The sequence below is a fragment of the Lithobates pipiens genome, unplaced genomic scaffold (assembly GCF_037356315.1).
Source record: "Lithobates pipiens isolate NorthernLeopardFrog02 unplaced genomic scaffold, aLitPip1_a1.2 Scaffold_16, whole genome shotgun sequence".
Taxonomy (NCBI): domain Eukaryota; kingdom Metazoa; phylum Chordata; class Amphibia; order Anura; family Ranidae; genus Lithobates; species Lithobates pipiens.
In genome coordinates, this window is record NW_027507748.1 from 413,716,412 (window position 1) to 413,738,522 (window position 22,111).

Consider the following 22,111-nt stretch of genomic DNA (forward strand, 5'->3'; position numbering starts at 1 on the left):
TATGTTCAATATGTACTCCTGCACACGTCATATTACATCCAAACTGTAAACAGTATATGTACCCTCTGGCTTTTCAAGAAGTTAACATTTTATACAAGTTGCTTCTGGTAAAAGGCTAAACATATAGCAGCTAATCTATTTTTTTGTTATGGGTAAATGCTTTTCCTGGTGCCTCCATGGCAGCATACCTGTGACAAGCTCTGCCTTGGCTCCTCCCTCAGGACCAGTGAATATTGTAAAAGAAAAGGATTAGTGCACTCCCAGCATTCTCCTTTTTTCCCAATCATACCTCATGGTCAGTGAATGGTGGTCAAATGTCCCTTACCTCTGCAGTCGGCAGCTCCCAGCTGGATTCAAGCCTCTCCCTGGTGCAGTCCCTATTCTTGGGCAGCTAAATGCGCTAATAAGATAGGGAGTCCCTTCTGTGGGTCTTTTGGGACAGCAGTTGTCTCTTAAATAAGAGCTCCTATCTGCATGTATATACTGGCATTTGCTCAAGCCTGTAGCAGAGAAAGCAGCTATATCTATTTTTCACTTTGACTTATCCTTCCATTTCTCCCTTCTGTCATCTATTCTCTCTCACTACCCTTTCCTTGCGTTCCTCTGTCTCTTTTTCTCTTTCTTCATCAGGCGCCAGCATAGTGGCCATCTTCAACAGGGGCAAATTTTAAATGTTTTGCCCTTGTTTGTCAAAATCATTTTTAGAGGGCTGCATCTTCCACTGATGTCCCTCCGCTCTCCATTGTTTATTACTGGGGGCTTTCAGCATGGCATCCTGTTATCTGAGGAGGTTGCCTATGCAGGGAGCTCCTGGAGGGGACCCGGTAAATGTAATTTCTTTCTTTCTTTTTTTTTTTACCCAGGAACACCGTTTCCTTTTTCCATCTGAAAGTCGCTAACTCCTTTATCTCTCTCTAGCTGCTTTTTCTATCTGCTGCATAAAATAAGCAGTATGCCACCCGAACAAGACCTGCTCCAACATATAAAATAGGGACCGTCATCCAGGTGAGTAAAAAGGAAAAAAAAAAAAAAAAGAGCACTTATGCTGGTACGTTTATGTATTTCAGCCTTGTATGCCAAAAGTCGTCCAAGCGGACATCAAAGCGACATAAACAAACCTATGAAGGCCCCGACCAGTGCACACCATCCAGATTAGTGGCGAATGTTCATCCGTGAAAAGACATAGTACTTCACATTCAACAACTCTCAAATCCCTAAATGTCGAGCATGCAGGGTCATCCAATTGGTCTACAAAAGCTGTTTTAGAGTCTATGCAGCAGACAGAGTCAGATGGTTAACAGAAAAGCTGTTCTCAAAAGATGGGCAGGGGTTACATAGCAGAATGAGCAACAGCAGTTTCATTGCAGCAATTAGCTCAACCTCCTCCAGAGAAGTTAACTCTTCCTGGCCCATTCTCAGCAGACTTCACCAGTGAGACGGCGATGGATACAATTCGATACTTCGCAAGATCAATGTCACTACTTGTGATAGTCATATGGGTATTGTGATCAGAACTACACTGTGCCAAAACAAAATTAGTATTAATATTGTTTTTTTGATGGTAAATCACTCTTTGAAGAAAGGTTACAGAAAGGCATTTCCCATGTCACAGGAGGAAAGTCAGACTTGATTGCCCAGAATTAGACATGCCTAGGGATTCAGGGATGCATACTTGCACGCACCCATACTACAACTATTACAGAAATATCTGAGATTTTCGGTCGACAAGGTTCATTTACAATTCCAGAGTCTCCCCTTTGGATGCTGCACTTCCTCCAGAGAACTCACAAGGGCTTGGATCACTATCCAAGCTTCTTTATGAGAACTTGGTGTCAGTTCTTATCACTAACGAGACAGTATCCTCCTTTTATAAAACGATCCAGCCCAGCTAATGGAACACAGGTGGATGCTGTGGCATACATTATCAAGATACGGTTGGATGATAAATCAAACTAGTCATCCTTTCTCCAGTTTGCCTTATTCAACACCAAAAAGAGATGGTGTCCTTGCCATCTCAGAAAGTGTGGGCGATCATTTAGAAAGCAAGGAGAGTGAGGACATGGTCCTACATAAGTGCCTCAAGCTAACTCGACTTAATAGGGATTTTTGTCTATTTGTATTCAGATGGTCCCATGGACACATGGATGCCTTAGGCACCTTTTACCTGGGATTCCTAAAGCAATGGAGCAAACTGTCTATCCCAGTCCATATATGAAACAAGTCTGATGCACTAGTGGACAAATAGGGAGATGCCTGTGAAGCCACGTCCATTAAGGCATGTCTTCTGGACCACAGTTACCACAGACCAATGCAATATGCTCGGAGGCACATTACAACCAGGTGTTGGCTCAAGAGAGATGGGCATTCAATGCACAAATATCCTGGAAATTCAGGTGGTTTATCTCGCATCAACAGCATTTACTCTCTTATATCAAGGACAAATCCGTTCTGATTAGGATAGACAATAGAGCTGTAATATATATCATAGATACACCATAGATACATAGCGGAACCCACAATAGTTCCTTACTAAGGCAAGTGGAACCCATCTTCATTTGGGCAGAGGGGAATTTGAAGGACCTAAGAGTAGTCTATTTTCCAGCCCACTTAAACACAAATGCCAATCACCTATCCCAAGGATTCCTGCATCCCAACAAATGGTCCCTACAACTGAAGTTATTCTGTTGGATTGTGGGCCAGTGTATCTTTCCGGAACTGCATCCTTTTGCTACAGCAAGCACTACCAAGCTGCAGAGGTTTGTTTTACATCGACTTGACCCTTGGGCAGAAGCAACAGATGCCCTATCAAGTCCTTGGGAATGCAATCTAATTTATCCCTCCTCCGGCCTCCTACCTTGAAAATTCTCTTGAGACTTGCAATATCAACAATAACAGTGATAATAGTCCTGCCCTATTTGCAGGGAGACACATGATTCCCTAGAGTAATATATCTTAGTGTCAGGTAAATATTCCTTTGATACCCTTTCTTCTGGCTTGAGGCATCACACCCATCAGAATACTCACAGATTGAACTTTCACATTAGAATGTTAAAACAGAGGCTTTAATCATTAGGATGTTCCTCCGGAGTTGTTTCAACTCTGCTCAAAGCACAGGAGCCTTGAACGAACAATACGTATGAAATAGGTTTATATCTTTCGCTAACTAAAAAAAAACTTCAATCCTGATGTACCCTCTTCCTCCCAACTCCTTAGCTTCCTGCAAACAGACCTGATTTAGGATTAAGCAATTTAAACTGGTGGCAATCTCTGCTGTGACCACAAAGAGGGGAGCGAAGATCCTTTAATAATCAAATTCTTCAAGATGGTCAAGAAGATAAGCCTATCCATTAAAACAAGTCTTTTCCATTTGGGAGCTCTTTATTGCTGTGGGGCCCTTTTCCAAACAGCCTTTTGTCCCATCTGATTGAGCATCCTTGTGGAATCTCACTTGGAAACTATTATTCTTTGTAGCGATGGCATTGGGCTGGGGAGTATCAGAACTTCAGACTCTGGGATCAGAAGACAATAATATTATTTTCTGTACTCAGATAGAGTGGAATTTAGAATGGTACATGGATTCATCCCCAAGTTCTCCTATGCCTCTACTATCTCTCAGCCTTGGGCCCTGGGAATCTTTTCAGATCCAATCTTGACCATCTTCATGAAGACGATATTACTTTGGTACTAATTCCTATCCATGGCAGCATACACTCCCACCCTCGGTATGCAGTATATTACGTAGAATGCTGGGAGTGCACTAATCCTTTTCTTTTATAATATTCACTGGTCCCGAAGGAGGAGCCAAGGCTATGGATAGGCACCAGGAAAAATAATATTATGGTCAGTATGAAACAATTTTCTGTTTTTCAGTTATGGATAAGGCATTGAGTATCTGGTTCAGCCACTGAGTTTCTATTGCTCTATGGAATTCCAATAGAATTAACTGGAGTTCAGAGCTCTGCTTCTCTCTGTCATAGAGTCTTTCTCAGGCTGCAGCAAAGATAATCTTCCCTCTCATTCTGATTAAGAAAGCAAAGAAAAAAAAAAGGCCTACAGAAAGATTAAGAAAACACTTGTACTAAGTGGTCATACCTCAGTACTAAAAGCAGTGGTTCTTATCCAGAGATAAAAATGATGTGGGTGTGTCAGACCTCTGAGTACGATTCCAAAACAGAAACATTCTGGGTGGACTTCCCTTTAAGAAAGCTAACTAAGAGACCTAATAATGAATTACATTCCGTAAAATCTGATTCTAAAATGTGAACTTGCATTTTAAGTGGAACTTTACCCATAATAACTTGATAAAATAATGTTCTTTAGTAAGCAATATACATTACACATTATTAATTATGCTTCCAAAATTTGTGTGTGCTGTAAATTGCCCCCAGCATTGTTCCTGTTTCTTTATGCCAGGGGCTGCCATTTTTCTGAAGCCCAGAGCCCCTAAGCAGCAGTTTATCTTTAGGGTGTCAAAAGATTCTATAAATTTGGCACATTGCTGAAAAATAGAGAGCAACCGAGCATGTGCAGAGCAGGGAGAGACAGTGTAATATTGGATTTTAAACAGAATAGGCAATTATTTTTAATGTTTTACATAGCTATACTTGCAAAATGGACTAGCCTGAAGTTATCTAGCAGGACTTAATTTCCTGACTTAAGTTCCACTATAATATATTTACAAAGATGCTTTTGTGTATAAGCTTCTGTGTTCGCATCAGAGCCACGAGACCTCTGTCCACGCCTGTTGTACTGTTTAATAAATTGCTTTCTAGTGGTAATACAAGCATGACCTTTTTAAAGTAAATCAACTGATTTTGGTTCGAAATGGTAACTATGTACTTTTAATTAGAGAGACAAATCTTTTTTTTTTTTTTTTTTATCTTTCTCAAACACCAAATACACAATTTCTTTAAAGCTCAATGAAACTCAATTCAAGCTAAATATGAAATACAAGGTATGCAAAGTTTTAAGATTTCTTTTCCTTATGTTTTATTTTTTATGCCAATGGTGTGTGAAACACACTTAGCCTTTGTACACATGGTCGGACATTCCTGACAACAAAATCCATCGGATTTTGTTTGAAACTGGTGTTGCATACACATGGTCAGACAAAGTTGTCGGAAAATCTGATCGTTCATAACGTGATGGCGTTATTTCGTTACGACAGGAGTACGTCCAGGCTAGTAGCCAATAGCTTTGGTCTAGGAATTTGATCTGAGCATGCGTGGCAGTTTGTCCGATCGGAATTCTCTACAAATGATCGGACAAAGTTCAAATTTTATAGCCCAGCTCTAAAACTTTGTCGGTCGTATATTCTGACGGAAACAGTCCGATGGAGCCCACATACGGTCGGATTATCCGACAACATGGTCCGTTCGGACATTTTCCATCGGAATGTCCGACCATGTGTAAAAGTGCACACACAAACGTGAGAACACAAAAAAGTGCACAGGTTGTACATTTGGTCCTCCTCCGAAGAAAAAGGACCCTTGCCCTGAACCCCCGGGGCACAAAACTTCTGATGGGGACTGAAGTACTTCACTGGCCCACTTAGCTGAAACTAAGTCGGCCCCATTCTCTGGAAGGTCTGTCGAAATAGACCAACCCTAATTACTAGGTGGGGTTCCCCCGAAGGGAGATCCCATGAGAGAGGGCGAACTAAGCCAGAAGGTCATAGCCATCCTCTCCCAAGACTTTCAGGGCAGACCCGAGGACCTACATCCTACCAATCAAATGTGAATAAAGTGTACTGTGCTGAAAAAAATAAAAAAGAAGACAACCATGACAAACACAAATAAAAAGTGGGGAAAAGAAAAGTGGTGAAGTGCAAGCAGTGCCAGGAAACAAAAATTCCTCTTGTTCCAACCAAAAGGCCTGACCCTAGAGGCAGGTGTGAAAAAAGTGTGATGTGGTGCAGTGACCTTGGTGCCAGTTAACTTAAAGTGAACCCTATACACAGTGAGCATTATGGCACCCCTGGACTCCCACCCCAGGGGCACACATACACCACAGGATTTTTTCGGAGCCTGGCCCTCTACAGTTTATTTTCTTTAACCTCTTGCTGCCCAAGCAATGTGTGGTGGCAAAGATGGTGGTCGGGATATATATGTCAATGGGCGGTCAAGGTTCCTGTTAAGAGAGCACACACAATGCATGCTCCCAGCACTGTGACTGAGCTGTCACACACAGCTCCCTGTGTCTAGTAATGATTGGGAGCTGGCGAGACCAGTTCTTGATCATGTGACCACGGTGACATCCAATCACAGATGTCCCATGATCAAGCTGCCCTCCCAGGATGTAAAGACCCTGAAAAAGGGACACTGGGACTGAGCTGGAAAATGTAGAATAGAAAAGCCTGTGTCCTGTTAGCATGGTCCAGAGTGGGACCCTTGCTCTCTGTGGGGAAGCAGCCCAGAGGTCAAACACATCACCAAAGCTAGAACCCTCCAAACTGCAGGGAGCATAAGCTTTGCTGACTGCAAAGCTATAGGTCTGACTCAGTAGTGGCTGTGTCAGAGCACTGCACTGTTTCCGCTATAGAGCACAAAGGTCTTACTTTGCAGGTGCTGACAGGTGACAGACTCTGCTACTTAGGCAGTAGCAGCTTTCAAAATGAAATGAACAGTAAAACTTTAAACATATTTTGTTTAGATGCACCTAGAATATACTGTATATTCAGCTAATTCAAACTGAAGGTTCAATTGAGAAAAATTACACACTTTTTTTCCTGTTATTTCTGTTGGACAAGAGGGCTTTAAGAGACAAAATGTTTAATCTAATTTTAAAATAATGCAGACAAATCTGTTGTTACTATAGTCACACGTTCTTGTCACATCTGAGCTCAACAATAAAAAATTTTTTTTGAAGTATGCATGCTGATGCAAGAATGGCTTTGGCAGACAAATTTTAAAAAGTCAAGAAGGTAATTGCTTTGAATCTATATGTACCGCTGGCTTTGGCAAGATGCAGTGCTGTTCTTCGGATATCTGCCTGCTGCTATGTGATTCTTTTCATAGGCTACCATCCTTAAACCTAAGAAGGATTTGAGCTTTAGAAGCCAATGCAGCAGGTGGTCTCTTAAAAACGATGCTGTGTTATCAATAGAATTCCAGACCCGTTGAAATGTTAACACCTTCAGTGTAAAGCACTAGCAGCGATGCAGTATGAAACTCAAAGCAAACAATATTAAGCTCCTAAATATCCAATTTGTAAATAAGTCTGATAATTTTTATATTGCTAATTATACTAAGACAATATTGAAAAATTCAATAAACCCTTATGCCGCGTAGACACGACCGGTTTTTCCTTCAGAATAAACTCTGGCAGTTTTTCCGACGGAGTTGCGCTGAAATGGTCTTGCCTACACATGATCACACCAAAGTCCGATCGTCTAGAACGCGGTGACGTACAACGGAACTAGAAAAAGGAAGCTCAATAGCCAGTAGCCAATAGCTGCCATGCGTCGTTTTTGGTCCATCAGAACAGCATACAGATGAACGGTTTTCCCTATAGGAATTGATTCCGTCGGGAAGATTTAAAACAAAGATTTCTAGGTCTGTCAAAATTTTTGCAAAAAAAAGTCAGAGCCCACACATGATCGGAATATCAGATGAAAAGATTCTGTCTGACTTTCTGATGGAAAGTCTAACTGTGTACACGACATCGGTTTTATCAAAGTTACACTCCAATGTAACATGGAAATTGGCCACTCTGACACATGGTACATAGGCAAATGGTATGTCACAGTGTACATGACAACTGAATATATGGTGACATGGACATTTGAATCAATAAAATTGCAGTATGTTTTTCTGGTGCATTGAGTTGCTTATGGCTGACTTGAGTTGCTTTGGTTGCTTTACAGTTGCATCTGCATTCCTATTGATTTTATTGGAAAGTAAAGCAGCTCAGAAGAAAACAAATGTACACAAATGCTTAACAAGGCTATGTATAGCTGTCCTCTCAGCTGCAAACATACTAGAGGAAGTGGTTACAAAGTGCAGACATGCTACAGGCGGTGGTCAGAGACTGTAGGCATTAATCTGCTAGAGAGTACTGCCAATTACAGCTCCTGAACAGTGCTTCTACATTTCTGCTTTTTACAGCCCCTCTGTAAAAAAAAGTGTGAATGGACAGAAATAAAGTAGGGAAACATGAAAAAAATAAACCATGCCCATTTAGTAGCAGTTAGTCTAGTGACTTTTCCTCAATCACTGGCCTCAATTCTGATTCTGGCAATACAGGTTTCATGGTATGGGGCAGCAGTGTTGGTATATGGGTAACGTAGTACCATTTGGTAGTTTTTCCAGTTCGGATATGGGGCTACAGAGGTAATTTGTCCTTACCTTCTCATTTGTGTGGGGCACAGGACATAATGTTGCAGGTCATGCATTGATCAAATCTGAGAAAACACATATAGCATCCTTCTAGTTTGATGCTAGGTTGTCAGGCAAATTTAGTCATTGTGCTCCTCTGTAATTAACGGAGCAGTGGCTGATTGCTTTAGGCAGATCAGGGTCCAACAGGCTGTTTCTCCCTGCTTTCTGGAAAGCTCCAGAACATAGGAGTAGAGGCTAAGTGAGCATTCTGAATATTTATGAGCTCCCTGCCAATTCCCGGGGAGGCATGCCTAGAAGGTGGCTGGAGAGAATATAAATAGTCTGGGGGCTTGAGCAGTCAGTGTCCTGTTCCAGGAGGAGAGGCATCCAGCCTGGAGGGCTATTGCTCTCCCGGGCAACTTAGCTGACACCTGTCAAGCAGCTCAATGACGCACCAGCTGACCCAAAACCAGGGGACCTATCCACACAAAAATTTCTGAGGCTAAAGAAGAAAGGGTAAATCTCACTCAGGGATCACTCTGGAGAGTCCACCTGGCAAATGTCTGCCTGATGATGCAGGAGGCATTCAGCTACCCAAGGACTTGTAAGCATTGACCTAAGAGTCGAAACTGGGCGACTGCTGCTGTTAACCTCATTTTTTATTAGGCCTTGGCTTGACCTAAGGCATTGTCTATGGTGCCTCAGTGCTGTCAATTTGCCTGAGAACTGACTAAGGAAACTGTTCTAAGAAGTAGCCACAGAGAGAAAGGTATCCTGTTGTTATTGTTCAGCATTCTGGCGTATCCTGCAGCTACCCATTCTATCCAACTAACTCACCAAATACAAGAAAATAAATCCCTAGACTATTCGTTGAGCCAGAGGAGTAAACACTGTTGTGTACTTAGCTGCCATTGCACTGGTGGGAAAGATAACCTGGGATACAAATCAGGGCCCTTGCAGGGATAGCTCTACACATAAAAAAAAATAAGAAAACACCAACTGCTACTGGGGCCAGGGGGCTACTGTGTAGTGTAGAAGTAGGGAGCAGTGTCAGAGTTCAGAGCTTATAAAGTATGAGTTTACCAGGGAGAGAGTTATGATAAGGGGTCCAGCATGTGTACATTTTTTTACATTCAAACAAAGCTGCACACAGTGTTCCACCAACCCTGAGAAGGTGAGATATCAATATGGAGTTGCTTGGCAACATTTTCCCGAAACAGAGTGATAACTACATAATTTGTCAGGTGGAAATTAAACATTAAAATATGTACTACTAGGAGTTTGTATATTTTCTTAGCTGGAAAAAAATTACCCAGTAAGACAGAACTATAATGTTCTATATTTCTGTTTAAATATTTAAAATAGAACTCCAGCCAAAACATTGTTTTTAAGCTAGAGTACAGAAGGGATAAAATTCTCTGGTAAGGTATTTATTGCTTCTGTGGACTTTTTGGGAGGAAAGAGGAAGTTGGAGCATCTCTCTTCAGGTTTTTTATTTATCCCAACTGGTAAACATATTTCCCTAATTCTCTTTTTAATTACAGTGTATGCCAGAAAATGAAGTGAGGGGTTATCTCCCCAACAGGGATGCACATCAGTCAGAGAAAAGTCAGTTCTGGGTATTAAAGCAGGAGTGTCTGAATGACAGTTAGAACTACTACTACTAGACTACTAGTCTCCAAAGGAAGAAAAAAAGAAAACCCTCACTGTATACCTGATAAATTATATCAGAAATTATTTTCATTAGTGCTGTCATATACTGTATACTTATGATGACCATTAGCTTGCAGCTAATGAACACTGGAAGTAAACCCAGGGAGATGGGTGATAAACAATAAAAAAGTATTTTTTAAACTAGAATTAAATTCCAGATAACTAGCATTGCATACTCAATTGGTCTTTTTAAAGTAATGAGTACTGAATAAGAAAACAAATTATTCATCACATTCTGATACTTTCATAAAAGGCAAGAATGATCCTTGTACCACCAAATCATGCTGTGCAACAGGATAAATGACACATGACCATTGCTTTCATGTCCTAATTTTTATCTAAGTGATGTGTATTTCAGTTAATCTACACCAGTGTTTCTCAACTCCAATCCTCAAGGCGCCCCAACGGGTCACGTTTTCAGGATTTCCCTCAGATGAAAGGGCTGTGGTAATTACTATGGCAGTGAAACTGATCAAATAACCTGAGCAAAATAATGGAGAGCCTGAAAACATGACCCGTTGGGGGGCCTTGAGTTGAGAAACACTGATCTACACACACGTCACAATAACTTAAAGCGGAGCTCCAGGCTCTGTCAAAAAAAAATTAAAAGTCAGCAGCTACAAATACTGTAGCCGTTGACTTTTAATTTTAGGACACTTACCTGTCATCAAATATAGCCCTGTCTTCACCCGAGCCAATTTTTCGTTTTGGGAAACTGGCCATGAAGCCTTTCAGTTTCAAAGCCGGTTCCCTACTGCACATAAGTGAAGCGCATTGTGCTTTGTGAATGGCCTGGCGGCGGGGGAAGGACTTCTGGGTGATGAAGTGGAAGTGAGTACTTGTCAAAACCATGTACCTGCCCCCCCGAAAGGTGGCAAATGTGGCAGCGGAGTGGGGGAGGGGCCAAATAAGTGGAGCTTCTGCTTTTGGGTGGAGCTCCGCTTTAAATTCGCAAAAAAAAAAAAAAAAATACAGAATAAGTAAATAATTATCAGTTCTGCTTATTCCAAAAACATATCTATGCTGGATAAACAGAATCCTTGAATCTGACACCAAGTTTTGTTTATAAAATACTGAGAAAGACAAGATTTTTTTTTATGTTTAAACCCTTGATGACACAGGGTAAAACAATCTTAATGCCCGGTACACACGATAAGATTATCTGACGATGCATGATAATCGCAAATCAAATCTGATGAGTTTACTAATGTCACGAAAATTCTTGTATTACAGAATAAAAATTCGGAAGTGATGTCATGTGTTGTAATGCATTTTTGGAAAGACAGCTGTACTGATTAAACGAAAATTGTGCGATTTGGCATCATACGGGAAAAAAAAGCCATACACCCCTTTAGCACCTGGTAGTTTAAATACATGTACAATCTATTGGGATCTGAGTACAGATACCGTATATCTTTCCTCTGTTGAAATGTAGGTCACTGTATATCTTAACCTAGTAGCTCTCCCCCAGTTTGTGTCTCTATGCTCCATGTTGGCATGGTGTCCACCATAGCATTTACAGTGGCAAGACAGTGTAGCACTGGCCAAAAGAAGGGCTACTTTGGTCAGCTTAAACATGTATTGCAATATATGTGAACTAAATATCCTTGTTTTTCATTGCATAGTTTGCTGGGAAGGGTGTATGGCAGTGTGCAGAGGGCCTAACCAGGTTTTGTAGCATTAACATGTGGTCAAACCCCTTTAGCAACTGGTAATTTAAATACATATACAAGCTATTGGGATCTGAGCATAGGTATATCTATTCTCTGAATGAACCACAAGCCCTGACATCCTTTGCAGCTGTCGGCTTTTAGTTCTCAATGAACACAGTGCTGTGGTAGTTTATTGATTCTTCCTGTCAGATTGCATCTGCACACACATCCACTGACAGATATGAAGGAGACCTGTATGGCACCAGTGATCTGCTGATCACTGGTGCAATACTTTACAGGCTCCAAAAAAAATGCATATTTTTTTACCTGCTAAATACTGTGCATTTATTATTTTTTTTATTAAAAAATGAAATTATCCTTTAAAGAAAAACTGCCCCAAAATAGTAAAAAAATTATTTTAAACATTTAGCTGTATAATTTTTGTCATTACAGTAGCCTACCACCAAAGAGCAACCCAAAACAAACTCTCCTACTCCTGGCAACAACAGCAATACAACAAAAACACACTGATTCTAACGTTTGACCCTAAACATGATCTAGATCAGGGGCAAGTGCTTGAGACATTGCAAGACCCTAACAATCACAGGCATGACTCCTAGAGGCAGAGGCATGATGGGAATTGTAGCTTCACCACAGCTGAAGGTCCAAGGTTGCCTACCCTTGATCTAGATCAAACCTGATCTATCCATTTTGTCTTTTTTTTATTTATGTTTTTGTTTACATACTTCTCTTCTAACAGGAAAAAAAAAGATGCAATGTATATTTTTCCCATTCAAGAGGAGAAAGAGTGCAGGTGCGAGCTGTACAGTTAATGATCACTGTAATAGCCAATCACAAGCTATCACAATGATCACGTGATGGAGAGGTGGCCCTCCCAGCTCCTGATCGTTACTACAATACCCAGATCTGTTGGTGAGGGACAGCAAGCTGTCAGCACAAACACAGGTATGCACATGTGTGGCCCCACAGGAGAAGTCCCACAACTGTGAGGGGACATGTGTGGGTATGCTCGTCATAAAGGATCTAAGGAAGGTTTTCAAGAAGATTGGTGAGCCTCCATTTGATTTGGCCATTTACATTTGATAAAGTTCCTAATTCATACAGTAGCCTATGAAACATCAGTGGGTCTCCTGTTGTATTAGGTCTCTTTCACACAGATGTAATAATTTACTGATGTTTATGCTTCATAAAAACCTTGCATATATACGTGTACAGGCACTGTTCATCTTCATCTTCTTTTAGGTGTCAATGTTTCAAATTATTCATATACACTTGTATTTATTTGCATGTATGCCTAAATAACTGTACTCATCAAAATTTTCTTTTTTATGGATTTTACTGCACTGCTACATTACGGATCTTTGTGCAGCTCTGTGCATTATTCCATAGACAACAATGCATCTGTGTTCAGATCACTAAAACTAAAATTTTACATGGCTATAAATGCTGCTTCTTTATTTTTTGCAAGAGTCCTTCCCATATATTTAAAATATTTAAAAATAAAGAAAATATCAAGATCAAGGTTTGATCTAAGTTAGTGTTAGAGTCAAGGCAAGGGGTGAAGGTCAAGGACAGCACAGTGGTGTAGTGGGTAGCACATTCGCCTAGCAGTAAAAAAGGTTGCCGCTTCGAATCCCAACCACGACACTACCTGCTTGGAGTTTGCATGTTCTCCCTGTGCATGCGTGGGTATCCTGTGGGTACTCCGGTAATTGGCTTCTGTCCAAAAAATTGGTCCTAGTATATGAATGTTAGTTGGGAACCTTGGATTGCGGGCTCCTTGAGGGTAGAGACTGATGTGAGTGTGCAATGTATGATGTGAAGTGCTGCGTAAATTGATGGCACTATATGGGTACCTTAAATAAAATAATAATATAATAGATGAGCATCTTATTGAGACACAATGTACAGGGATAGGGACAATTGTAGACACTCACTCAGGATGGACTGGGTCTTTATTCAACCTTACTATCTATCTGACAGGGCATAACCGCACTCCAGTTTTTAAGATTATTAACCACTCTTCTGTGCAAAATTTCTTACTTGATATTTTAAAATTTCCCAGGATGAACAGCTCATTTCAAATTCCCTGCAATATTTCAATGATTAGGCCTGTTCATAACCGTAAATTTCGTTCCAAGCTTTAACTGTGGGCCTTGACTTTATATTGTGTTGAGAATCCATTTCTTGTAAACCTTTTTTTGAACAGATGGTCTCACATTCTCATAAAGACTTCTATAGAATGCAGAAAGAATAGAATCAATGACCACAAGCACTTAATGTAGTATAGCAACCCCAAGTCTTAAGAGTTTCACCGCTGTACTTCAAAGTTGGTAAAATGTTCTTCTCTTGAAATGTCTTTGATTTGAGCGAAACATGTCTACTGATAGTGTGGCCAAACAACTCCCTTCAATTCATCAGTCCACAGCACATTGTCTTTGCTTATATATTTTCAATGTCAAACTATGGTCTTGTTTTTTTGGATAGCAATTAAGTTTTCTTGGTACACCTCCATAAATGGGTGCATATTCTTTCTAAATGTAGATACATGCACTTTGACAACTACAGTTCCAGTGATTAAGATTTATTTTTGTGCTGAATTTCCTAAGATGGACAGCTTTAGACAAATTTGCAGTCATTTGAAAATCTATGCCACTTCCATATTATTTTTCTTACAGTTGACTATTTCATTGCTTTTAAATTATTTGGTGAAATTTGGAGAAATCCTTTTTTTAAAAACATCTTCCCTAAATTTCTAGCCATGGCCATTTTGAGTAAAGGCAGATGATTCATGTAGCCTGTACTTTCTGGAATCCATTTTCCCTTACTGTGATGATGCCTTAGAAAATCTTGTGCATGCACAGTATAATATACATGGGCTGTAGGTACACTTTCACAAGATCAGGCATGTTAAGTTGAGAAAGCCCCTCTTCCAGATTAAAGAAAAAACATGCCCATGAAAACGCTTGGGACAAATGACAATTTTCGCCACAAACCAGTAAGCAACTGAAGAAAAGTAAACAAAATATACCTTGCTATCCATTTACTAAGGCTAGCAGCACAAGGATTAAAAGTAGATAATTGTTGATTGAGTTCCACTTTTGAGTATTTTGTTATTATTATTTGGAGAGCAAATGTTTTCAATAAGTTGAAAAAGTCTACAATTTCCATGGGGTGTACTTACTCATATGACTATATATACTTTACATGACTGTATATCTTTGTTTCATTACTTAGGGAGTCTAACTCTGATATGTGATCAGTATAAGTAATAAAAGTGAAAACTTTAATACAGGGTTGTATCAAGATTTTTACTTGTATTATGAACACTGATTATTCACTAAAGATTGATCAGCTTAATTTGTTGTCTTGACCTATTGAAGTTACACAAGGCATATTTCAGACAGTAAACTGACAGGGCCACTACATCAGCTACAATAAATAGAGAAAACGTATATATTTATGATATTTGTATATGCAGTGCAAAGGGCCATTTTGCTTTCCATACTACTGGACGGTCTCTCTATGCCACAAAAGTATCTGCTACAAATAGCGTTGTGCATCTTATCACCCCTTTATTTTGCCTGAGTCATTGCATAGAACTACAGCTAAAAGAACTAAAGAAAAATAACTACAACTTAACTGCTAGCAAAGGCAAAAATACAACTTAGGAAACATTATTTAACATAGCATTAGAAAAAAAAACATTGTTCTAATGGCAACATTGTACACAAGTTGTGTAAAAATATCCAACCCTATTAATGTACAACAGCACACACATAGCTACTTAGGCGCCTGTTCAACATTTGCATGAACGTATTTAAATACCAAATAAACACTACACTTATCTGACTGTCAAAGAGTGTATACAGCTGTGTAAAACATAAAAATACATCAAACAGAAGCACAATGAATGTAGAATAAATCCTACATTTTACATATACAGACCACCATAAATAGCTATGTTGCGTATGTCTTACAGACAACGCATAAATCAAAGCTGTACTTTAACCGCAGGAAGCGCCTTGTGTATGATATGCTGAAACAATATGTGTCTGGCAGGTGGCCAAATGATCTACTACTTTACATCTACACAATATAACCACACATACAGATTCTGAAATATAGCTTTTGTTTAGTGAAGTCTTCAATTCCAGACCATGCAACTACATTATAGGCTGATTTGAATGTCTAGGATTTCTAAACAAATGTTAAGATTAAGTAAATAAAATTCCATACAGATCTTTGATTATTAAAGAAGCTCATTCTGCATAATAAACAGATCACCAGGTACTAAAAAATACCATGTAAATGCTTGAAATGATGCACACACTTTGAGGATAGAAATAGGTTAGAGACATAAATACCACAATTTAAATGCAATATTACCAAACATGATGGTAAAATAAGACAACTTACTGGTCTAAAAAAAAAAAATATATGATATATAATCTTGGATGCAAATTGCGGCAATAATCCAGTTGAGAATTATTGACCAGATTTTCTCATTTAGAGTGTACATTGTAGAGTGGTTGTATGGTGACCACAACTGCCTGTGTGATTTGAATGATCACTTCTAATACTATATACAAGATTAGGTAACTTACTTCCAGAAACAAATATATGTAGCTACAGCATACAGTATTAGGCTGTGTCAATATAACAGAAATAGGGATAAGTTCATATCAGAACGGTATCTGATGTCAGAATATCAGAACTGTATATCTTCCTTTGTCTGTGTTTTTCTCTTTGTACTTCAATATTCTCCCAAGAACGCAAAACATATTGGTAGCTCATTGGGTTACACTATAAAATTGTATCCTACTTAATGGGTATGATTATAGACGGGTCACTAGACTTTAAACAATCTAAATGCTTTGTTTCCATACATGAATTAATAAAATAAATGCACAGTGCCAAAACAGTGCCAACACAAAAATTAATGTTAAGTAACACTTAAACTTGCTATTAACTTTAATTTTGTGTTCACTTATTGGTGGGTAAAGGAAGGAAAGAATCAAATCAAGCCACATGGCATATTTAGTCTATAAGCTAGCTGCAACCTGAAAGCCCAACTTTCAGCTTAAAAGTTAAGTTACTGAGCCTAAAGTACAACTAAAGGGAAAACTTTTTTTGTTTTTAATTTTGGATAGAGTGGAGATGAATTAGAAAAACTGTTGGGTTTTTACTGGTTTTTGTGCCCCCCCATTAGGGAGGTTCACCCTCTATTTGTATCCTGTTAATCATTATCATTAAAAGTTGAAGTAAAAGGAAATCCCAAATTTTGGGTTGTCCCCAGAGAAGTAACAGATAGGAAATGTTCCAATAGGGACACTTACTTTGCATGGATTTCCTCTCACTTTCTGTTGTGGCAATGGAACAGGAAGCGAAGGAAAATCTCCCCAATGGGACACAGATGGCAGAAAATAAACTGACTCTCCCTTACTCTATCCAAAATAAAAAAAGAAAAGTTTTGCCCTAACATCATAATAACTGCCAACCTGAAGGGTCCAGAATCTGTTAGCCATTAACTGGGCATTTGTGTTTTAACATATTAAAAATAGATCTTATCTGATCTAATATTTTAATAAAATAAAAAAAAAACACTAACAATGATAACAGTAACGGTAGTTGATGCTTGAAACAGACTTCCAGCAAAGGTAGAGAGCTAGTCAACAGTAAGTGAACATAAACATGCTTGGGACAGACATAGGCATACTCAGGCATAAAGGTTAACAATAAAATTAAAATGTAAGCAGAACATATAATTTTACAAGAAATCCTTTGCGCTATAACTTTAAATTTGTTCCTGAACTGTGACAATGCATTTATTAGTACAGCTGCCCACATTTATTTAATGTGTGACCACATGTGTAAGCAAACTAGGTATGTTTTAAATGTGGCGCTTGCTATGTGTTATGTGAATAAATAAAATGAAATCTATTTGTGCTTAATCACTTGCGGACCATCCACCGTACATTTACTGTGGCAGGGAGGCCGCTCAGTGCCAGATCAAGTACCTAGTAAGTGATCTGACGCTTACGGGTCTGGGGCACGCTCGCTCCCAGCGGTCTGCTCCCACTGTGATTCTACACAGCGGGAGCTGATAGGCGGGTAAGGTGGACTCAACGTCCACCGGCACCTGCTGATGCTTAGGTACACAGGCAGAATGGCAGTCTGCCTATGTAAACAAGGCAGATTGCCATTCTGTGAATACAAAAGGCATGGATCCTGTATTGCTGTAAAGCAGTTACACTGATCCATGACGTTCACTAGTAAAAGCAGCTCCCATACTACAGTGAATCAATGGCAAGGCACACAGTTAACCCTTTGATTGCCCCTGATGTTAACCCCTTCCCAGCTAATGTCATTAATATAGTGACCATGCCTATTTTTTAGCACTGATCACTGTATTAGTGTCACTGGTCCCGAAAAAGTGTCAAAAGTGTCAGTTAGTGTCCGATTTGTCCACTGGAATATCACAGTCCTGCTAGAAGTCACTGATCACCGCCATTACTAAAAATGTTTTAAAAATATCCCATTGTTTGTAGACACTATAACTTTTTCACAAACCAATCAATATACACATGTTTTTTATTGGATGTGTTTTATAGCAAATTAGCTAAAGTAAAAGATATATATTTTTTTTAATTGTCGGTTTATTTTTGCTTATAGCAGAAAAAAGCTAAAACAAAAAGAAAACCCAGAGGTGATCAAATACCACCAAAAGAAAGCTCTATTTGTGTGGAAAAAAATGACAGATTTTATTTGGGTACAGTGTAACACAGTCACGCAATTTCTAGTTAAAGTAACGCAGTGCCCCATCTCAAAAAATGGCCTGGTCATTCCTGTGGGTAAATCTTCTGGAGGTCAAGTGATTAATCAATTCTTGTTATAAATTCTAATTTATAAGAATAATTGATTAAGCAAAAATAGGTGTAATTTACTTTCATTTCACTTATTCACATATCACATAGCAAGCACCAGATTTAAAACATACCTGAGTAGAACATAACATTTACCTTCCTTGTACCCTCTCATAAGTCCTTTTAAATAGAAAGCAGAAAAAATAACAAAAAGTACATTTCAACCTACCCTGATTTCTTAATGTATAACCAGTAGGCTAATCCAGCAACCAATGCAGCAAGTAGAAGACCAACAACAATTCCCACAATGAGTTTTGCATGGTCATTATTGTCACCTAGGAATGTGGTTTTCGGGGAAAAAAACAGAAAGAAACTCTTAATTAATTTGCATTTGGTTGCAGCTATTATCAAGGTATGTGTTGCAAAATATAAGACAAATACTTTACAGAACATTAAACAGTGCAGCATAACCACTGCTGGATTAATCCACATACAACATGAGATACAGGGGTGATTTTAACACAAGCTCTCAAACGTCGTGTCATCCATATCAAGTTTTCACAGACACATACTTACTGTTTTTTCCCCACACATCATAAACTATTTAGTATGCACAGAATTACAGCATATACCATGGTAGCAATTACCAAAGCAAATTCTTTCTACCTTCCCAAACAGAAGATTGCTGGCTATATAAGATATCTTATTTTGAGCTAGAACAAGAAGTTAGGAATTAAAGTGCAGCAGAAAGATAGTCCCCTATATAGAACTTTTGCTGTGCAAAAGTATGAGGATATTAAGAAAAGAACACCGTTAAAAGAAACCATGGTGACCTTTCAGATGCTACAGTTGATATACCACATATACATAGAAAAGGATTTTCTAAAATATCCTTTTTATTATACAAAACCATATAAAAGTCCCCTCAAATAAGGAAGGAGCAGGTTCCCAAATGTTTGGGGACCAGCCCCTTCCTTGTCCAAGGGGCCTTTGTGGTGCTTGCTGGATGTGATCAATACACTGCCATTGATCTCCACTTCAAACGCCACCCTTTAATGCAAATGCAGAATTCATTTTTGTGTAACTTGTGAAATTACACTGATACACAAAGATGTGGATAAACTCATATGAAGGAAGTCCTTTACCAACAGATCTATCTGAGCATATAGAAGCCAAATCCAACAGTGTGGCGCATCACTCTACTTTCTCCTTTTGCATTGAAATAAGGTTGATTGATTTATACACAGTCATACACACTATAAAGAAAAATATACATACATAAAGTATATATACTGTATATACGCTCCACATTTCTGCAGATCTGATTAATATGTAAAATGCTACCCATAAACCATCACTGGAATAAGCTTCTAAAAAAACGAATGAGCTCATCTGTATGGTTATATATAAACAACACCAAATAGGTAGGGTACTTTCCTATGTACAACCCTTTGTAACTACAAACTCTGTATCCAATTATAATATTGGTGGATAAATATATAGACTTTGTTTTTATTTATTTTTAAAAATATCTGTATAATGAAGAGGAATTTTTAGTAAAACCTTTTCTGTATATATGCGGTATATAAATTATAGCACCTGAAAAGTCTCAGCAGTTTCTTTCTTTCATTAGTGTTATATATAATTAGGGATGCAGTGCAGAGACAATCTGCCAGTTTGAAAGCATACCTAAACTGAAGGATTTTAAGGAAAGGTGAATTAGGGAAAAGGGAACTACAAAGTCTGTGAAGAGAAGACCTTACTCTACTACTATACTTACCACTGCTATCAACACGATCATCTGTTTCTGGAAAGCTGACTGAAATGAAAAATTGAGAGGTGAAATTAAAAAAAACTATTGCTGATAACCTAAGAAAGTCACCTTCACCACCATAATGTGCTTTAATCTGCAACAGTAAAATGACATCCCTTAGTGCAAGTAAAAAGAGAAAATGTTTCACTTTTTCACTCATCTAATATGTAACTGACTCAGTAAAGATTCTTAACAGAATCCTCCTCTATATATGATGACAAGGTTAATACAGACAAAGGAGAACTGCATAGTATTAATTCCCAGTTCACAGCTAACACTAAAGAACTGTTTTAAATCAGATGGATTAGTCAAGATCTTCATATCTAATAAAGGATCTTCAACCATAATAATCATGCATGTTCAGAGGCCTATTGGCTCTTTCTGCAGCAATTTAACTCTGACCAAAGCTGCCATACTAATTTTTGCTCCAACCTTCCATCCATACGCACCATGCTACACAACATATATCAGACTATGGTATAATGGAAAAAATGACTTTTTAAAAAGAATCCCAGCTCATACAATATTGATTTAATATAGTTTAAAATATACTAATATTGCTAATTTTAAATACAGTATTCTATTTATATAATGTACAGCCTATATTACAATTACCTTATCTGAACTATAAGGAGAAAGAAGATGAATTACACACCAGGAACTAATTTGCTATTGTTATCTGTAGTCTTAGGACAGACCCTAATTCAATTTTGTCAGCACTGTGCCATATGAGCTGATATATATATATATATATATATACACAATTGCTAGATATAAAAGTCATTTACGCCTCCTAACATACTGAGTAATGGTCTAAAAGAAATCCCTAAACAGGAACAAGCTTAATAGCAGGGAAAATCAGCTACTGTTGTGGCCTATAGTGTGTCTAAGCAAAACTACTTGCAAACCCGCAGGGCAAATAAAATACAATCCAATAAGGGTGGCTCAGGTGAGGCAAATGATAGCATGAAAACCTGAATCTTGTAGAAACTGCTATCTTTAGCTTTATTTTTAAGAGGCTCAGAGTGGGATTGGGTGAATTTCTAGGTAAAGTAGAAGTCCCATTTAAGTGCACGTGCGGTAACATTTACATTATGGAAATAAAACATTTACTACAAAGAAATATGAATGAATACATTGATTGGCAAAATGACAAACATGAAACAAGCACAAGAATTACACAGCATGGCCTTTTCAGTACTTACTAGCAGAGACATTTAATGAATGGACCTCCCGCCCCAATTTGTTTTCAGCACTGCAGATAATAGTGACATTCTCTTCTGGGGAAATGATAATTTTAGCAGAATATTTTCCATTACTTAACATAGTCTCTTCAGTCTGTAATAAAAGAAATACAGTAAAGTCAGTTCTTGCTTTCTCTGCAAATGGTTTACAATAGATTAAATACAGTGACAGATAAAGCCTCATAAAAGCTATTGCATGTGTGAATCTTGGTCATTCCATTAGTGCAGCAGCTATAACTTGTGTTACAGTCACACTGCAGTTTTCACTTTCCAATAAACATAATAGAGGATAAGCCAATTAGAGTAATTTAAGGCCATTGCAGTATTTATATTGGACCTATATAAAGGAAACTTGAAAGGGGTCACTCGTGACTCTAACCTTTGTTTTACATTACATTTTTTAATGGAGCAGAAAATTCAACTGACATGCAATTAACTTAAAAATACTACATTCATAACAGTAGTTTACTTCCTTTCCAATGTC

General features: G+C 38.5%; 1 protein-coding gene across 4 annotated transcripts in view; it reads right to left on the reverse strand.

The window, feature by feature from the left end:
* ALCAM (activated leukocyte cell adhesion molecule) overlaps positions 1-22,111 on the reverse strand; it is a 153,232-nt gene that overhangs the window by 17,435 nt on the left and 113,686 nt on the right. For 2 of the 4 annotated variants that reach the window (XM_077482459.1, XM_077482461.1), the window contains exons 12-14: positions 21,589-21,721; positions 20,351-20,389; positions 18,800-18,905 (exon numbers count right to left, since the gene is read on the reverse strand). In XM_077482459.1, the coding sequence (XP_077338585.1) occupies positions 18,800-18,905; positions 20,351-20,389; positions 21,589-21,721 (278 nt within the window). The remainder of the gene's footprint in view (positions 1-18,799; positions 18,906-20,350; positions 20,390-21,588; positions 21,722-22,111) is intronic. The other 2 variants (XM_077482460.1, XM_077482462.1) reach the window with 1 other exon arrangement.